The sequence below is a fragment of the Rutilus rutilus genome (assembly GCF_951802725.1).
Source record: "Rutilus rutilus genome assembly, chromosome: 11".
Classification (NCBI taxonomy): Eukaryota; Metazoa; Chordata; class Actinopteri; order Cypriniformes; family Leuciscidae; genus Rutilus; species Rutilus rutilus.
In genome coordinates, this window is record NC_140216.1 from 29,746,780 (window position 1) to 29,765,327 (window position 18,548).

Genomic DNA, 18,548 nt, shown 5'->3' on the forward strand with positions numbered 1-18,548 from the left:
TTGTTTAGAGATGGACATCAGTTTGTCAGGGAAAAAAAATCTTGTTTGACCTTTTAATTTTCAGTTATGATAAACATACAAGGATTTAAAACTTATTTCAGATGAAAATAACTAGGATTTTGACAAATGTAAACAACATTCTGATAAATATTTAACATGACGTACTTAAGACACCACTGTATGTGGATTGAATAGTTTAATAGTTTTAAATAATAGTCAAACTGTGTGTGTGTCATTAAAATACAGTACTAATCTATTTCAAATAAATTTTAAACATTCTAATCATAATAGAATCCTTACTCTTTTTTTTTTTTAATCATGTTATCCACAAATAAACACATAAGAATTGTTTCTTAAATCATATTAGAATGCGATCTGAAGGATCATGTGACACTGAAGACTGAAGTAATGCTGAAAATTCAGGAATAAATTACATTTTAAAATGTAAATGAAAATAGAAACTTTTGAGCAGTATGGCCCGGTTTCACAGACAGGGCTTAGATTAATCCAGGATTAGGGCATTTAAGTAGCTTTTATCAAATTTCTAGTGTGCATCTTGAGATAAAACAATGGCACTGACATATTTTAAGATACACCAGAGCAAGTTGCTTTCTGTTAAACGGTTTAAACATGCATTTTAGTCTGGGACTAGGCTTAAGCCTTGTCTGTGAAACCAGGGGTTAGTGTATAATTTTTTTATACGTGGGCAAACATAGTGTATGTGTACAAACTATCTTTGTGAGTTTTAGACCATCGGAGTGAGGACAAAAAGAGTAAAGTGCGTACTTTTTGGCTGGTCCTCACTTTCTGAGACTGCTTTAAAGGCCTGTTTGAGGGTCAGGACTTGGCTTTTAGGATAAGATTATAATTAGATTAAGGGTAGGTTTAGATTAAGAGTTTGGGTTAGGCGCTAGAGATTGCATTGTGTCAATGAATGACCTCCTCACAAAGACAGATGTACAAGAATGCATTCGTGAATTCAGTAATTCAGTCTAGTAGAGTGGGTCGTTCTCGGATTTCCACAGCAGCCCATCTGAAGCTCGAAAGCGGTTCTTCCCTCCAAATAGACAGGGAAGTTTATGGTTGGCCTTCATCACCACAGCAACTGTGCAGGAATTTGGTTTTCTAACGGCCTCGCACCAGGGCGGGTAATCGACTGGCTGCTTTCCACTAGAGGACAGCAAAGAACAATGAGCTTCAATATCAGCTACATACAGAGGGCTTGTAGTCGTGCAAGTATGCGAACTTACTGTTCACAGCAGCCCACTCCAAAAGGCTCGAAACACACACACTGGAAACATTCGTCATTTATCCAGGACTCCCCGATGTCAAAAACACGGCCTTTGTGTTCACAGCTGGCTGCAGTGAAAGAGTGACTATTACCACTTTAAGTAACAGATCATTTGATGTACATTCAAACAGAAACAATTTTTTACCGTATTTCTTTTCTAAGACCTGTGTTTATCTGAACCCTTTCCTTTGTATTGTTTAGTCTAGTTTACCTTTTGCATTGAAGTAGCATTCTCCTCCTCCGGATAGTCCATGACAGAGCTGGAGGATGTTAACCACGCAAAACACAGCTAGCAAAACGTTCATCTCGCTTGTCTGCATGTCTAGAAAGAAAAAAATGGAGGGTAAATGAGCAATTGCACATTTATTCTCAGTTACTGTGAGCTACTAGTGATATTTTTGTATTTACAAGCATGTATGCAATTAAAAGCACATGAAATAGCAAGCCATTTAATAGTAAAAAGGATACTGTAAGAAGAATACCACAGGGAGTGCTTGAAACATTCTTGAAAAAATAGTGTTGCTTGTAGAAAAAAAAAAGACTTTTAGCTCTGTTTGGTATTGTTTGTGATTTCAAAATAAAGTTTTACATCTAAATGAGCATAAGCAGTGCAGAATGGACCATTACAGGTTTTACTTTGTACATTATCAGAATGTCAGATCAGATTATTATTATTGAACGCTGGATAAAAATAGTATACTACAATTTATCTAAAAGAGAGAAAGGGAATGTCTAAAATTCCTCAGAAATATTGCAATATTAAATCTTATTCGCAACTTTTTCTCATCTATTTTTCCTAATTTTGCAGTATTTGTCATAAAATGTGTCATATAGCTGTGTCTTTGGAATATATTACCAATTTATAATAAAGACTGCTTGCTGAAGCATTTTGTATTGTGTTGTCTTTTATTATTTGTTTTTAATTTCTTTTTTTGTTATGCATTCATCAAGTGGGTTGCATTTTTTATATTTTCTTATCTTTATTATTTTACTTGTTTTAATTTGAAGCACTTGGTGCTTGTTGTAATGCTTTTTTTTATTGTCAAGACTTTGAACTGCATTCCTTGTATGAAATGTGCTATCAAGCCTATTATTATTATTATTTTGCATGTTATCTTGATAATGACTTTTTGAAAGTTGATAAGTCCTTTAGCATTGCATTTTTAAAGAGATTATGAGTTTCTTACCTTTTAAGATCTGTAGGTGTTCCCGTCCTCTGTCCTGTTCTGGTGTGTTCTTGTGATCTCCCTGATGCTCAGAGTCTTTATATACCTCCATCTCTCTCCTCTCATCTTCACCTCTTCCCCCACTCTGTCATTTATGTTTATCCTTACTCTATTCTTTCTCTCTTTTCTTTCTTTCTGTGCACACAGAATGTTTTACTGCTGATAAGAGGGGTGAGCCTAAATCGCCTAAGGACTATTCTCATTTAAAGTTTACTTGAATTATGTTTTTATATTATATGTGACCCTGGATCACAAAACCAGTCACAAGTAGCACGGGTATATTTGTGGCAATAGCCAACAATACATTGTATGGGTCAAAATTATCGATTTTTCTTTTATGCCAAAAATCATTAGGATATTTAAAAAAAGATCACGTTCCATGAAGACATTTTGTAAATTTCCTACCTTAAATAGGCGATATAAAACATTTATTTTTGTGAGTGAATGGAGCACAATCGCGATGGACAATTTTAAAGACGATTTTCTCAATGTTAAAAATTTTTTGCACCCTCATATTCCAGATTATCAAATAGTTGTATCTCGGCCAAATATTGTCCTATCCTGACAAACCATACATCAATGGAAAACTTATTTATTTATTTCTATTTCTATTTTTTATGTATAAATCTCAATTTCAAAACCCATGTGACTGGTTTTGTGGTCCAGGGTCACATATTATATATATATATATATATGTAATAATATAAGCCTTGTTAAAAAATGGGCACAAAATTTAATCAACTATGAATTATGTTTTTATTTTTCCAGTTCTTTTATATTATATTATATATTTTTTCAAACACAATTGGCAAAAAATGGAGAATATACTCATTTTAAGTCTTGTTTCTATTATTGCACTAATTACAGTACATTTCTTTTTTAGTTATTTATTGCTTTTTCAGTGGTTACATAATTGTAACAATACAAGACAGGTGTCTGCTTCTGGTTTTTAGTTTGCCCTTTCAAAGGTCAAAGGTCACATTATAACTTTTAGAAGCTGATGATATTCGACTTCACATCGGAGAGGTCACCCATGCAACGTATTGTTTTATGTCATCAGGGTTGACGTCACAGACACTAAGTCTGCATGTGTGTGTGTAAACAGCGTATTTACACACAGTATTGTCTCTGCATGCACACAGATAAAACGTGCCGTTGTGCGTTACTCATGACACGCACACACAGGCAAACATGCCTGCGGAATATATGACGTCACTGATGCTCTTGTGTGTCCGAGTCGATGTATTTTGTTGTCAGTCATTAGTGATTATGGAAATCTGTTACAGTCTTTCTGCCTGTGTATTGTTGTAGCATTGAGATACAGATAAACTCATTAGTTCAGGGGCTTCAGATAACAAAGTGAAAAGAGATGTTTGGGAAGACAAGATTGTGTTTGTCTAATTGTATTTTATTGTCTGTCTTGTCTTAATCTTTACAGCACCGCTAATGCAAACACACCTGCTGCACAATATTGTTGCACACACACACACGTTGGGTTTCCATGTTTAATGGGGACTTTCCATAGACAACGATACTGCACAAACTGTACATTCTATCCCCTCTCCCCACTTTCTGCATTTTCTTTTCACATTTTCAAGAAAAAAACATAATTTCTAATTATTTATAAGCTGTCTTGTTCCCAAATGTCTCCACAAGGTTAAAAATGACTGGTATTGTGGGGACTCACCACAAACTCTTTATGCAAATTCTAAGTAGGCCATGACATAACAATCTTATGTAGACTGGATTTGTTCGTCAAACAGAAACTAAAGGGCGTGATTTATGTTTTGTAACCTCTATCGTTCAAAGTAAGTTTATTTTTTACGTTTACGTCTCTTATGCTCACCAATGCTGCATTTCTTTGCTCAAAAATACAGAAGCAGTAATATTGTGAAATGTTTCTTCTTATAAATCTTATAAATGTCTTTACACTCACTTTTGATCAATGGAATGCATTCTTGCTAAATAAATGTATTCATTCCCTTTAAAAACTCCAGAGTTTTGAACTAAATAAAATATGGAATATTACAAAATATCAAGTGTTTCACATAAAAACTACATCACATTTTATTTTTTAAAAATCGGATTCAAATTTGAATGTTCTATTCTGTTCTATTGCACAGTATCAACAAACAGATGTGCTTTGGAAAATGTACATCTTTGATTCAAATACTTGAGTGCAAGTCTTGCCCAGACTTGACTGGGGTTATTGTAATGGGGCAACTTGGCAAAGCTAAGTCAGCTCTGCACTTCTTGGTCTAAACCACATCTTATATTTCCTCTTCACATCACATGCTCTCGATAAAAAAGTTTCCTTGGTGTTTTGCTTCAGCCCTTACTTACTTCAGCCCCTGCCAGCAAAGGTTAGTGTCTTTAAAGCAGATTTTTTAAATGAAATCGCTTTCTGTTCGGTTTGGCTAAATATCCTTTCACTAAAATGTTGCATTAAATGAATTTATGAGACTGGAAAATGAATGCATTTTAGCAATGTAACAGTCACGGTGCATTTCAGAACAAATCAAACCTAAATCTTAAAATGTCCTTTTTACAGATGTCTGAGGGAAATCAAAGCGAATGGTAATACTGCATACATTTCTGTAACCACTGATATCATGTATGCTCCTTTTACAACATGCAGTGTCACAAGACAATGATAATTCAAATTTCAAGTACTTTTGTTGGAATTGTTTTGAAACCTTAATGGGTTTTCTACAGCGATTGCAAAGTGAGAATCGATCATTCACTGAACGAGGATGAAATAAACCATGTGACCAGCAGGAGAGAGTCAGCTCGGGAGTGTCTTAAAAACCACGGCATAGAGTGTAGCCTGGTAATATTCTGGTTTTATTCTGTACTTTTAAACAAACCTGAATGAATGGCATAAAACACAACTACACTATGTTAAACAAATACGGAGAACAGTTCTGTTTAGGGAAATGTCTTACTTGGAAAGGTTTGTGCTGTCATCTACAAAGGCAAACTCACTGAATTCCTCACAAAAGGCATATTTACATAGTTGCTTAATATGTGTTTACTGCTTTCTTTACAGGATGATCTGCCCAACATCGCTCTGTTGGCTTCAGGAGGAAGTGAAAGAGCGATGGTGGGTTTGCTGGGATCACTGATCGCTCTGTTTCAAGATGATCTGTTGGACTGCATGCTGTATCTTGCTGGGCTCTCTGGATCTACTTGGTAAATTAGCAAATACATGCTCCTCAAATTCAGTTCATCAGAATATTAATAAATGGCGAAACTTTTTTTCTTCATAAGGTGCATGGCGTCTTTATACAAAGAACCAAATTGGTCCAGCAAGCTAAATGTAGTGAAGGATGACTTCGAACAGAGACTTCTAAATGGTGACGTCAGATTCAAGGACAAATTGTCGACACTCAAAAAATATTACAGACAAAAAGACAATTTCAGTCTGACAGACATCTGGGCAGTGCTGGTTATAAGCGAGATTGTGAAAGAGGTAAAAGAAAGGGATATCTTATGTTTAATGCAATAATTGAGCACATTTGCAGAATTTGATAATATTCTGCTTTTTATAAAGTGGAAATCGTGAAAGTAATTTTGATTATTTGATTCTATTGACAGTCTTAGTTTTTTAAGTAAGTATTTACCAGATCATATTTTATAATATGGGTCTTTAGACATGAACATTTGTGTTAATTTGTGATTAGCATAAGTGGAACACTGTATTTACCTTGTATTGTCCTGTGGATTTTCATTTACAATTCTTCCAGATTATATTTTGGTAGCTCATCACAAAGTGGGTAAAACAAACTTCTGACTTTGAGAGACAGAAGTCTGACAAAAAGGGCAAACTTAACAAAACACATTACTTTCAACTTCCTATAAAAAAGTTGTAGGCCTACGTAATATAACAGTAGCTAGCCAGCCATTTTGCTGTGGCGTCCAGGGAGCGATTTGGGATTAGGAGCCTTGCTGCAAGGGCACCTCAGTCATTTCCTGCCGATATTGAGACTTGAGCCCGCAACCTTCGGGTTACAAGTCCGACTCTCGAGCGTTAGGCCAATATTTATTTGGAAAGCATGATACATTTTTTCAGAGTTCTCAGTGAATAGAACATTCAAAGGAACAGCATTTATTTGAAAAGACACTCACTTTTTAACGGTAGTGAATTTTTGTACACAGACACACAATATTTACGTAACTATTTGCGCTGATTTTAAGTTTTTCTACAGATAGATAACTGTACTTTTACCAGTCAGAGGAGCCAACACAGCAAAGATCCTTATCCCATCTACACCGTGACTGATATGCAGAGCAGATATGATAAACTAAAAGCAGGTAATATCGGTGTGTTTGTGCGTTGTATGTGTTTTCTCTGTGTCTGAGACTTACAGTGTTCTGCCATAGAGAAATTTGTTGAGATCACGCCACATGAGACTGGCTACTCCATTAGTGGGGCCTTTGTAGATACTTCCTGTTTCGGAAGTCAGTTTTGCCAAGGGGTTAAAAGAAAAGACCAGCCTGAGATGGACATGCTGTTCCTGCAAGGTGGGCTGAAACAACACATACTTATTTATCTTTTAGTTCACCTCCCAGTCACTTGTCTATTTAGTTGCTTGCTGATGGTTTTTTTTGCAGGTATGTGTGGTAGTGGTCTTGCTGACCTAGAAAAAATACTGGAGGCACTGTTACATTTCATCAAAGGTAAGTCCACTTTGTTCATATTTGCCCAGTTTAAAAAAAGACAAGGCTTAAGCCTAGTCCCAGACTACAATGCATGTTTAAACTACCATATCTTAACTGAAAGCAACTTGCACTGACATGTCTTTAAATATGTCCTGACATTGTTTTATTTCAAGATGCATACCAGTAATGTTTTTTCTAAGGCACGTTTATAAAAGCTACTTAAGGGAAGGGTAGGTGATTTGTTCCAGAAACACACACACATATATATGAGCAATATCACACGAGTAGCAGTGCGATATCGGTGTATTTTCGGCCGTAGGCAATCAGCGTGCTAATATACACCGATATCGCACGGCTACGAGTGTGATATTGTGTTTATACAACAGTTCGACGACACACGTGAGTAAATAAATAATAAACAACCACGGAGTGTCTTTAAAACCCGTCTTTTGTGCAGAACTACTTCCTTCCGCCACTGATTCAAATCTCAAATTGACAGTTTGACAGTTGAGCCCAAGCCTCTGTTAAGTCTAAAACGTCACTTTAGAACTAACGATTCAGGAATGTTGAGTTGCTTTTTTACAGATCGAGTGTATTACCTGCATCTGAAATAGCATTCATTCTATAAGACCTTATGTAGCTCCGCCCCTTTTCAGCGCTGCGCTCATTGTCTTTTGACTTCCGGTCTGTATTTTCACAGCGTTTTGCATGTTTATTAATGAACGGCTCGTTTTAAAATCTTCCCGGTCGATTTACATTTGTTAAGTCGTCTGCTTTAAACATTACAGTCCTCATGATAACTTTCGTTAACTTTACATTAAGTAAATCCACTTAAAAAGCTAATTACTCCTGGACAGAAATGCCATATATACAGAGCGACCGCAAAACGGAAGTTAAAAGACAATATTCCAAAGATGGCGGCGCCCTTGTTTCTCTGGTGCATGGTCTAGAGAGCATTCATTCTTAATTCTTCTTCATTCGATGTCCATAATATTATATCCAAAAAAAATATTATTAATGTCTGCTGAGGAAAGAAATATGTCCGTCTTTGTCCTTCCGCGACAGCGCTGCTAAACAACTTGTTCCTTGTTCTGACTCAATCATAAAGACAGTCTTTGCCGCCATCTAGAGGCGTAATAATGTAACTTTCACTGAAAGGAACACGCCGACTTTTTGGGACTTCAGCTTATTCACCGTATCCCCCAGAGTTAGATAAGTCCAGACCGTCTATAGTCCAGACATACACTTTTTATCTCCATAACTCTGACTCACCCACCGCTAGCCTAGCTTAGCACAAAGACTGGAGGTAAATGGCTCCAGCTAGCTTACTGCTCCCAATAAGTGACAAAATAACGCCAAGTTCGCCAACATTTTCCTATTTACATGTAGTGATTTGTATAGTCACAGTGTGTACAAATAACAAGGTCACATGAGACACAGCCATCTTAACCGTATACGTACTGGGAACTATATTCTCAGAAGGCGAAGCACTGCTACTTCTGCGGATTGCCTATCCTACCTTTAAATGTCATAGTTTAACTAAGGCCTACTCCTGGCTTAATCTAAGCCCTGTTTGTGAAACCAGGCCATTGCAAAAAACAGTAATATTGTGAAATATTATTACAATTTGAAATAACTGTTAATACATTGTAATGCAAAAATGTACATATACAACCTGTTCTTTTTAGACCTAATGTTGCATGAGCTGGGCATAATGGGTGACCAAGCATCTTCAGAAATAAATCAAACAGACGTTCACTCCCTCAGTGATCCACATGTGGACGAGGCTGGCGGCAAAGTGCTTTTGACACTTGTGGAACTCAATCTGCTGGTCTTAAGAGAGGAAGACCCTTCATCTCACATTCAAACCCTCATTGACTCCCTGAGTATTCATCACATTATATCACATTATATCCAAAACATTGAGTTACGTGGGTATGAAAATAAGAAACATGCTTTATTACTTAGATTAAACCCACTTTAAAATCCTGCCAACTTTAGACTCAGATCCACTTCAGTGTGTCAAACGTGTGCTAGAAATTCAGTGCGTGATATAATTATGCTATGTATTTCAGAAGAGCTGGACAAAGAAAAAAAAGAGAAACTAATCACCATGTCAAAACACATGAATAAGAAGAACATTAAGGAATACACACTATACATATGCAGCCTGCATTCATGCTGGAATCCGACATGTGAGTTTTCCCTTTTTTTGCATATTATGCGACTCAGAACCCACTTTACTCGTAATCTATTCTGTAATTTGTCTCTGTAATTGATATTGTGATCAGTGGAGTAAGAAAATCCAGCTGATTTAGTTATGTTGATTTAGTAGCTTTTGGAAATCATTCTCTTATTTTAGGCATAGAGATATTCACTATCATTGGTAAATGCATTGAGTTAGTTACTCTCTGGATCTGGGGCACAACATACAACTTTCTGTACAACATGGCAGGTAAGCTAAATTATTACGTAATAAATTTAATTTATTAAAATGTAGTAGTAAATATTAATAGTAAAATCTATCAAATGTATAACATTATATATAATAACACTACTAGAGTTAAGTGCACATTGAGTAAACTCTGACATTTGTAGCAATGACAGCATGTCTAAATGGCCGTAGACTTTTACTGTACTAGTACATTTAAAGTCAGAGGTGAAGCTTCATCTCTTGGAGATGTCTAGCTGTTGTCTTTCTACCTACAAATGTCTCATACTGAAATTTAATAAATATTTTACCATCATCCCCAGGAAAGGAGGTTTCCCCCTCCATCTTTAAAGAGGAAAAGAGGTGTTATGCTGATGCTGGGTTTGACATCAACTCACCTTTTTTACCACTGCTGAGGAAAGAGAGACACATTGACATCCTTCTCTCCCTCGATTTCAGTGAGGATCCATTCGCGGTACAATAATTGCATACTGTTTTTTTTTTCTTATTAACCAGAATGGCGTATACTAATTATAATGTCCCCCTCCATGCACATTGTCTATTATAAACACTGTTTTTAATTCACAGTCACTGATCAAAACCGAACACATGTGCAGAGACCTAGACATTGATTTCCCTGAAATCCCTGAAGTATCAGAAGAGGAGAAATCTGCTCCAAAGGACTTTTATGTGTTCGAAGGCCCCAAGGCACCAACTGTTATTCATATTCCTCTATTCAATATCAAGAATTGTGGTGATAAAGGTAATTGTCCAACTACTGCTTTGTGATTGTTGAAATGTTCAAATTGTCATGTTATTATTATTATAAATAATGATGATAATAATAATTATTTATATATTTAACAATCATGTATAAATGGATATTCATTCACAATTAAGGATTTTATAATCATATTAAAAACTGCAATATGCAGAAGAGCCAATCATGAAAGCTCACAAATGTCCCAAATGTCTCTTTTAATAGAAGAAATTAGAAAGTGGAGGAAAAGATATAAAACCTTTCAACCACCCTACAACCGTAAAAGTATTGATGACCTACTGGAGAAAGCTGAAATGAACATCAAAAATAACACGGAGAACCTTCTGACAGTGATCAAATGGAAGACATCGGTTCCATTTATTGATTCTAAGGTGTGACTTGTCACATCACAATGGGAACTCGCTGGCTTTAGTTAAGAAGAGGTGGTTAGAATGAGAGGGTTTGAAAGAGAGAGAGAGAGAGACACACACAAAATATGCAGATAAAAACATATTGTGGAACATACAAGAAATATGGAATTGTATTTGTTGTTAATTGTGTTAATGGGTATGAATATAGGCCTACTAATGCAAGTCCTCCTGTGGTGAAAATCAAGTTTTTAATGTTGTTTTTAATATGCTTTAAGACAAACACCATTGCTGAGTATTTTTTCCTTAAAACTTCAGTAAAACAAGTAATAAAAACTCAGTGAGTGTTTTAGCGCAATTTTCTCACGTCATGGGATCACAACACTAAGAGATAGTAAATGAAAGAGAAAATAAGTTGCTCGAGAATATAACTGTCTCTTGAAATTCAAATGAACTTTCTGAAATCAAATCAGCAATGGATAATAAAAAAGGCACAATCACTTGACTAGTTGAACATCAATTTTTTTATTAGCTCATTATTTTTTACATCTTGTGTTCACTCAATATCCTCGATTTTCTCTGTATCACCTTTTCTGCTTTGTCCTCTTCAGATTCTTCCTTCTTTTCTGCTTGACTATTGGCTTGTGACTTTGTAAACTCTTCTTCTGCTTTCGAGATATTTGCCAAAACATCCTCTGAAAGCCACGAGTCATCGTAGAAATCAGATACGCCTGATGAGGAAGCCGTTGGTGTGGATGTCGCCATCTTTTGTCGCTTTGCTGAACGTTCTTCCATTTATTTTGCAACAACCTCTTGTCGTTTTCTCATATATTCTTGCTCCTTCTCCAAATCTTGATCGATACCTTCATTGATTTATTGCCGTAATTCAGTGGAATTAATTGTGCTCATGACTCTTGTGAATACCTTCCTTACGTATTTCTGTGGAACAATAGTTTTATGTGAAAAGGCAATATTTTTCTTATTTCCCTTCATATAAAGTTTTAATTAATTTTTGAAGCATAAAGGAAAGATTTTTGATCAATTCTTTTTTTCTAATATTATTGTAAATTTTAGAAGCTATCGATTGCAATTTGTTTCAACTCGATAGCTATTATGGTTGCCGAGAAATTTGCAAAAAACGGATTTTTTTCTGGAATTTCCAGGAAATCCAAAATCTTTTCCTGGATTTTTTTTTTTTGTGCGTTCCCGAGATTAGAGCTTCCTTAACATAATGCCGAAAACCCGAAGTCTCAAGGTGGTCTGGTTGAGGAGTAGATAGAAGTGCAAGATTGGTGCGCACAGACAGAACAGAAATCATGAGTTAACAATCGCAATTTTGTCCGGTAGAAAATTGCGCTAAAAAAGACGATTTGAAATCGATGGTGTTTCTTATGTCACAAACTACCTTGTAACCAATCACGTCAAGGTGAGGGCAGGCTTTAGCATATCATTAACTATAACCGCTCTGAAGCAGTGAAGTCTAAAGAGAAGCCAGGTCCTCCCGGTATATAGTTCTGCTGATATGAAAAATTGGGTACTTTTAGCAATATATCGGGTGAATTATGTATTTGACGTACATTACTATATGATGAACTATATGCTTTTCTCTACTAATTTTGTATGATGTTTTAAGAGTTTCCAAAGATGCTGATTATTAGAAGGCAGCTGTCTGACTCTGAGGTGGTGAACTACATGGTTTGTGTAACATTAGCAACACATTATTAACTATTTGATCACGTAGATTGCTAATTATATTAATTACTGTTATGTGTCCGAAGTTGTAGAGACGCATTACCATTTTGATACATCGACTTGTAGACCAGCCTGTATGAGTGAGTGGAGGCGGGCCTCATTTGCATATTCATAGATACGCATATACTAAATGAGGCAAGGGTGTAGAGTTACATTCAAGCTATTTTAAGGCATGAATACAATTTCTTCACAGGAAAAAACACTTAAATATGCCATTTGGGTGATCAAAGATGAGCTTTAAGGGATAAGATTATTGACTACGGGGGGACTTTAATATATAGCCTAATATATAAAATCTGTGACTGACTTCTTATAGGCTATTCAAGTTCCTTTAAAAGCTTCTCCCACAGTTTTTGGCATGAAACCTGATGCAACAATTGGGCCTTCAGCCTAAACAACTGAAAGCACATAATATTCTGTAACCAAGTTGTAACTCTTTCTATATATTTTTTTTTTTTTTTTTTTTTCACGTGTCCTTCAGTTCCTCACCTGCATTTGTGTGAAATTATTATTAGTGCATCAGAATCAAACAAGAATATTAGAAATTGCTGTTGTTTTTATATTAGTTGAGTCGTTTTTTTTCCTTTTTATTATAATCCATTAAACAAATCATCTGTGATGTTATACTGGTTTGGGATATGGGAATAAGTGATGAGTACAGAAGCAAAATTCTTAAGAAGTAGATCTTTTTTATTTTAGTAATCTCATTATCAAAGTAACAACATGTTGTACAAACATACTCATGAGGTCCACTGAGCAAAATATATAAAAAAAATTTTACCCAAAATCCATATATATATAAAAAAAATTATAACATTGATATTGATGACACTATCATGATTAATCAATTTACATGCTTTCATTTTATATGTAAATCCAATAAAACCCGCAATAAAACTGACCAAAAAATATAGTTGAGTCTTGTCCAAAATTTCGTTGTTTTCTGTGGAGAGCGTCCATACTTTACAAATTTTATTTAACAGATGATTTTAATCAAAGCAGTTTACAGTTCAGCAATACTATAACAACCATCCGCAGAGATGCAAAGTTTAGTTTCTGGGAGGAATGTATAAATCCATCATTTTAAAGCTGTTGAATGGTTACCAGTTACAAATGACATTGATCTGATTAGACTTTTCCTGATCTGATCTGAGGCAATACTGTTGTTGCTCGGTTTTGAATTTGAGGGCAAAGATCCCTGTAACAAAAAAAGACAGATATAAAGATAAATTAACTCTGAGCGCAAGAATAATTTACGTACCTTGATGACCATGAATGAATCCATATCTGTAATCAGAAAGAATAATTTCTTTAAATACTCACTTTAAGGTAGGATCCTTCTCAAGGTCTTTTGGAAGAATCTTTGCATGGGCACAGACTGGACTGTGCTCCTGGAGCTGCTGTTTAAGCCTATTAATTTCTTCGCTCCATTTTGTCTTTTCACCAGCAAAATTACCTGCATAAAAGCAAGAGAGAGAATTATTTTTTGTTTGTTATTATGTTTGCTTTATGGGTGTTAAAGGCACACTATGCAAGATTTGTACCTCGATATAACATTATTTTTTGTTTGTTATTATGTTTGCTTTATGGGTGTTAAAGGCACACTATGCAAGATTTGTACCTTGATATAACAGCTTCGAAATCATTTCGATTGTAAACGAACTCGTAGTAGGGCGAATCATCCCAATAGCAAAGCGGGGGGGAGGGGAGGGGAGGGGGGATTTGAGAGGTGGCGCCCCGACAAAACTCGCGAGAATCATGACTTGCTTTACGGCACGACGTCACATACATCAACAACATATGAAGCAGCCTCTATGGAAGACACTAGCACGCATTTCAGAATACAATCATGGCAGAGTCGGCGAAGAAAGCGCGGTCAGAAGAGTGCAGTGAGTGGTATTTACGACAGTAACATTAAATACAAGTACTCCACAGCGACTCTAGGGGGCGCTGTTTGATAAAAACCGGAAACTGCATAGTGTGCCTGTTAAGGATGGTGAGCTAGGGTACGAGACTTCCGGGAGACCACAAGGGGGTGCTAAGGGGTCAGTAAAAATAAAAGAATTTACAGTTTAACATGATTCTAAACACATTTACTGAAGTTCATTCTTCCTTTTCTAAGGATAGTGGGTGGGAAATGTTATTTTTTAATTATTTCATTAATATAAAATCTTATATTATAATAATTATCATCATGTAAATGTTATATTAATATTTTGATGTCAATCAATATATATATGAATATTATTAATATATCATTAATATAATATAAAACACTTTATAATTATTTAATTTTAGAAAGATGTTGTCCTTATAATATAATTTAGAATAATTTTCTCACACATTATAAATGGGTCTCTGTCTCTAAATATAGCTGCCTTTAAAATTCAGTTTATATCAATGTTGTGGTTCCTTGGATATTCATACATACCATCAATGTCACTCTTCTCTTTCTCCACGGCTGTAACATCATTATTCAACCCTGCCTATGAAACACACAACACAGAGGAAGATGGTTAGAAATGAGGACTGAACTATAGCATTTGCTGCATATAACACCCCATCAGCATTATGAGGTTCTTTAACATTACCTAAAGTAGATACCAAAACACATTTCTTTTCAAACTATTCTTTTTTTAAAGGTGCAGTAAGCAATTTCTGAGGAAAGTGGATCAGACTGAGCACCACAACACACTTGTAGCCAATCAGCAGTAGGGGGCGTGTCCACTCAGAGAGGTACATTTGAATAAAAACAGAAAGAGATGGCTGAGAGACATTACAAAAGAGGAAAGATCAGAGGAATATATCACTGGAAAAAGAAGGTTTAAGAGCTTTAGGAACTGTGTTAATATTAGAAAAGCTTTCCAGTGCTGGAGAGACCTAAGGCCTGAAAACGGACGCAGAGGTTGTGTTGTTTCCGCTCCACACGTGCGTAACGTTAGTTTTGCTATGTTTCACAGAACCAAGACATGCTGTTGTTGTAATGTTAGCTATAATAACAGGACAGTTTTGAGTGTCATTGTTTGTCTGGACCCGCTGGCGACCGACAACAAACACATGATGTTGATTAAACTTGTGTGGTTACTTACTACCAGTTCAACAGGTGAGTTGTTAGTTGTTAAACCTGCTCTACAGCTGGGTGTCAGTGCCTTGCCCAGCAGATAACGTATATTTAATTATGCAAATATTAGACAATGTTATTACATTTGGATATATAGGGGAGAGCGGGGTATGTTGTCACACTTTTCACACTGTATAACATTTACTGAGCACCATACATCAAAAAAAAAAGACTATAGAAGAAGAAGTCACATAAAGTGGCTATTTGATTTTTGAGATAGAGCCTCTAGTGTTGGAGTTATGGACAGTGTGACAACTTACCTGTGTGACAACTTACCCCGCTCTCCCCTAACTACAAGCATTTGAACCAGGAAAACTAAAATTGACTGGACACTTTCCTAACCGAATAATTCATCTTTTACCAAAATGTAAATTAAAGTTACTAATAAGCCTACATATAATCAGTGTATATATGAGTATTGTAAATAGTATTTTGTAAATATTTACAATTTCACAAATTTTCCTTAGGAAATAATCTCTCTCTCTCTCTCCATATATATATATATATATTCTCTATCTATATAAATAATATATTGATCGACATTACTCACTGCTGAATCCTTGCATGCTTGAACCTCTTTGTCCTTTTCCTCCTTAGCAGAGGTTAATTTCCCGACCTCATCCTGAAGTTCCTTGACCTCCTTCTCTGCGTTGTCCATCTCCGTCTGTTCGTGTTCAACTGCTAAACCGTAATTTTCAAGACCCAGCTCTGTTTCTCTCGCCGCTGCCTCTACGAACTCCATTTCGTTTGCTAGTTTGTTTACCAACTCCCTTTTAAGATGCATATATCCCAGCAAGGCCGTGATCATAACTATGACTAAACCCAGGATCAGGGGCCAACATGACTTCTTATCCATGGCTATGTGTATGAACTCAAATTATAGAGTTTGATAATCAGGTTCTATTATATATATCAGTTCTGTTTTAATATAATCCGTTATCTGTCTTCAGTCATAGAAACATGCATGTATGATGAATATAGCAGTTTGATCTCTAAAACAGAATACCTACAGAGAAACAGAGAAAATAATTCATTTACAGTCATAAACACACCTTTTTAAAAACAATGAATTTACAGTTATAATGACACATTTAAAATAACAATTAATATTACAGTCATAGACACTTTGAATTTACACTCATAACAATAGGCCTACATTTGGTTTTAAAACCACAACAATCAATTTACAGTCATAATGACACATTTAATAAAAATTGATTATAAATAGTCTTAGGGGAAGTCAAGTGTGACCAACCAACATAAATAGGAGGTATATCCCTTTCCATACCATTGTATTTTTATTATTATTATTATTTTTTACAACTCTGCTGAAAAAAATTGCTAAGACCAGCAATGAAGCTTAGGCTGGCAGCAGATTTGCTAAACCTCTCCCAGACTTGCTAAAGTCTTTGCTGTCTAAGTTGGTCTTTAAAGTACCACAAATCCCTCTAAAAACAGAAAACAGACCAGCAAACCACTTTATAGGCTATGTTTTTCCTGCCATCTAGAGCCATACACTCCGTTCAAAACGTTTGAATGCAAAAACATTGAAATGACATTCAAAATAATATTTTGTAATTATTTGACATGCATATTAGAAGCTTATTACATGTTTCAGCACTACATGGACAAGAATAAGAATGTGTCATTCAAATGAGTGCAATGAAACTCAGAGACACAGAAGAGTATCGTAGTTGCTAAAAACAAAGGCTGATTGGGAGTGGACTGATATTAAAACTGGCGCTCACTGAACACAATATCACAAAAGATAAATCGCTTTACAGTAAAGAGCTATATAAATGCCTAAATCATTCATTCAAAAGAAGCACAAAACAACAGAAAAAAGCAAGAGTAAAATAAATATATTACCTCTGTACACCTATCTTTCTCTTATACCGTGATCTTTCCTTTCCCCTCTCAGTCATTCAAACGTGACCAGTCGGACCAGTTAAGCAACAAATAATCATTTCTGGTTTCTCTAACCCATTTCTTGCAATGACAAGTGACCCGTTTGCAAAATGAAGTTGGTCTATCACGGCCATCTTACCATATATATCAGTTTGCCATTTTTTATTCTTCTTTTTTCCACCTTTTTTTTATATTGCTTTTTTTTTTTTTGCTTTACATGTTTTAGCAGTGTCTAAAGGGGAAACTTTTCAGGTCGTATCTTATTGAATTTTACACCTTAGGTCAATTTATTTAGGCTATTATTATTAAACGCTTTATTTTACATTCCTGTTCCCCATATACATGCTATATTATAATTGCAATAAGTTACCTTATATTACCCAATACTTTCTTAGGTAAGTATGCTGTAAGTGCATGTACTGTAAAATAAAGTGCAGCAGTCATTTACATTTATGAATGTAAGCTGTATTTATGAATGTCCTTCCTCAAATTGCAACGAGTCCTGAACCGGCTAAGAAGGATATTTATGTAGGCCTATTGTATTTTCCTACTATATAGTTGCATAATGTATTTTTTTACATTCTAAAAATAAAAAAGGACATCAAAAAGCTTACTAAAAGAATTTTTATTGTAGTTTTCTGTGCACATAAGTTTCTAAATCCTTTAAAAATAGCTTTGAGTATGAGGAAGGATGTTTTGAGAGACCAGTCTACTCCTACGCACCTCCACCAATGGCGTGACTTGTGGGCGTGGCTATCTTTTTTTCCTTTTCTTTTTTTTCCGGTGAGACAGACAGAGCGTATTTTGGTGTTTGCCTGTTCTTCTCTTACCAGGTATGTGCTGTAAACTGTGCCACACCTTCTTTCTTTTCTTTTTACTGATATAATCACCTGCAGTCAAAAAAAAAAAACCTTTACTGAAAGGTGTGTGACAGTCTGGACTCTATTTAAAGAACATGCTGCTTTCCAGCAGATAACCTAAGTGTGATCAACCTTTGAGAATGAACTCACCTGGAACACTTCAATTGCT

At 35.5% G+C, this 18,548-nt stretch overlaps 3 protein-coding genes across 3 annotated transcripts; 1 reads left to right on the forward strand and 2 right to left on the reverse strand.

Annotated features, from left to right (window-relative positions):
• Positions 1–47: 47 nt before the first annotated feature.
• Positions 48–2,639, reverse strand: LOC311299249 (prostate-associated microseminoprotein-like). Its single transcript, XM_084422731.1, has 4 exons — positions 2,479–2,639; positions 1,503–1,613; positions 1,251–1,359; positions 48–1,170 (listed from the first exon to the last, which is right to left on the reverse strand). The coding sequence occupies exons 1-4, from the start codon at positions 2,567–2,569 to the stop codon at positions 993–995; spliced, it is 489 nt and encodes a 162-aa protein (XP_084278857.1). The 5' UTR covers positions 2,570–2,639; the 3' UTR covers positions 48–992.
• Positions 2,640–4,785: 2,146 nt separating this feature from the next.
• pla2g4c (phospholipase A2, group IVC (cytosolic, calcium-independent)) lies at positions 4,786–11,256 on the forward strand. Its single transcript, XM_084422828.1, has 14 exons — positions 4,786–4,880; positions 5,069–5,094; positions 5,233–5,347; positions 5,567–5,709; positions 5,788–5,989; positions 6,726–6,831; positions 6,901–7,041; positions 7,132–7,197; positions 8,868–9,065; positions 9,258–9,374; positions 9,542–9,634; positions 9,934–10,085; positions 10,199–10,373; positions 10,596–11,256. The coding sequence occupies exons 2-14, from the start codon at positions 5,069–5,071 to the stop codon at positions 10,766–10,768; spliced, it is 1,707 nt and encodes a 568-aa protein (XP_084278954.1). The 5' UTR covers positions 4,786–4,880; the 3' UTR covers positions 10,769–11,256.
• A 1,908-nt stretch (positions 11,257–13,164) lies between these two features.
• On the reverse strand, positions 13,165–17,566 carry LOC311300416 (uncharacterized protein). Its single transcript, XM_084424662.1, has 5 exons — positions 17,481–17,566; positions 16,162–16,617; positions 14,922–14,976; positions 13,814–13,946; positions 13,165–13,688 (listed from the first exon to the last, which is right to left on the reverse strand). The coding sequence occupies exons 2-5, from the start codon at positions 16,465–16,467 to the stop codon at positions 13,619–13,621; spliced, it is 564 nt and encodes a 187-aa protein (XP_084280788.1). The 5' UTR covers positions 16,468–16,617; positions 17,481–17,566; the 3' UTR covers positions 13,165–13,618.
• Positions 17,567–18,548: the final 982 nt, after the last annotated feature.

Excerpts from the sequence above, each read along its gene's own strand:
- LOC311300416 (XM_084424662.1), bottom strand. The coding sequence starts at position 16,467 with ATGGATAAGAAGTCATGTTGGCCCCTGATCCTGGGTTTAGTCATAGTT. Across the intron at positions 14,977-16,161 it reads AAGCATGCAAGGATTCAGCA|GCAGGGTTGAATAATGATGT; the intron begins GTGAGTAATGTC and ends TGTGTTTCATAG. Across the intron at positions 13,947-14,921 it reads AGAGAAGAGTGACATTGATG|GTAATTTTGCTGGTGAAAAG; the intron begins GTATGTATGAAT and ends GCTTTTATGCAG.
- LOC311299249 (XM_084422731.1), bottom strand. The coding sequence starts at position 2,569 with ATGGAGGTATATAAAGACTCTGAGCATCAGGGAGATCACAAGAACACA. Across the intron at positions 1,614-2,478 it reads ACACCTACAGATCTTAAAAG|ACATGCAGACAAGCGAGATG; the intron begins GTAAGAAACTCA and ends TTTTCTTTCTAG. Across the intron at positions 1,360-1,502 it reads ATGCTACTTCAATGCAAAAG|CCAGCTGTGAACACAAAGGC; the intron begins GTAAACTAGACT and ends CTTTCACTGCAG.
- pla2g4c (XM_084422828.1), top strand. The coding sequence starts at position 5,069 with ATGTCTGAGGGAAATCAAAGCGAATG. Across the intron at positions 5,095-5,232 it reads GAGGGAAATCAAAGCGAATG|CGATTGCAAAGTGAGAATCG; the intron begins GTAATACTGCAT and ends GGTTTTCTACAG. Across the intron at positions 9,066-9,257 it reads AACCCTCATTGACTCCCTGA|AGCTGGACAAAGAAAAAAAA; the intron begins GTATTCATCACA and ends GTATTTCAGAAG.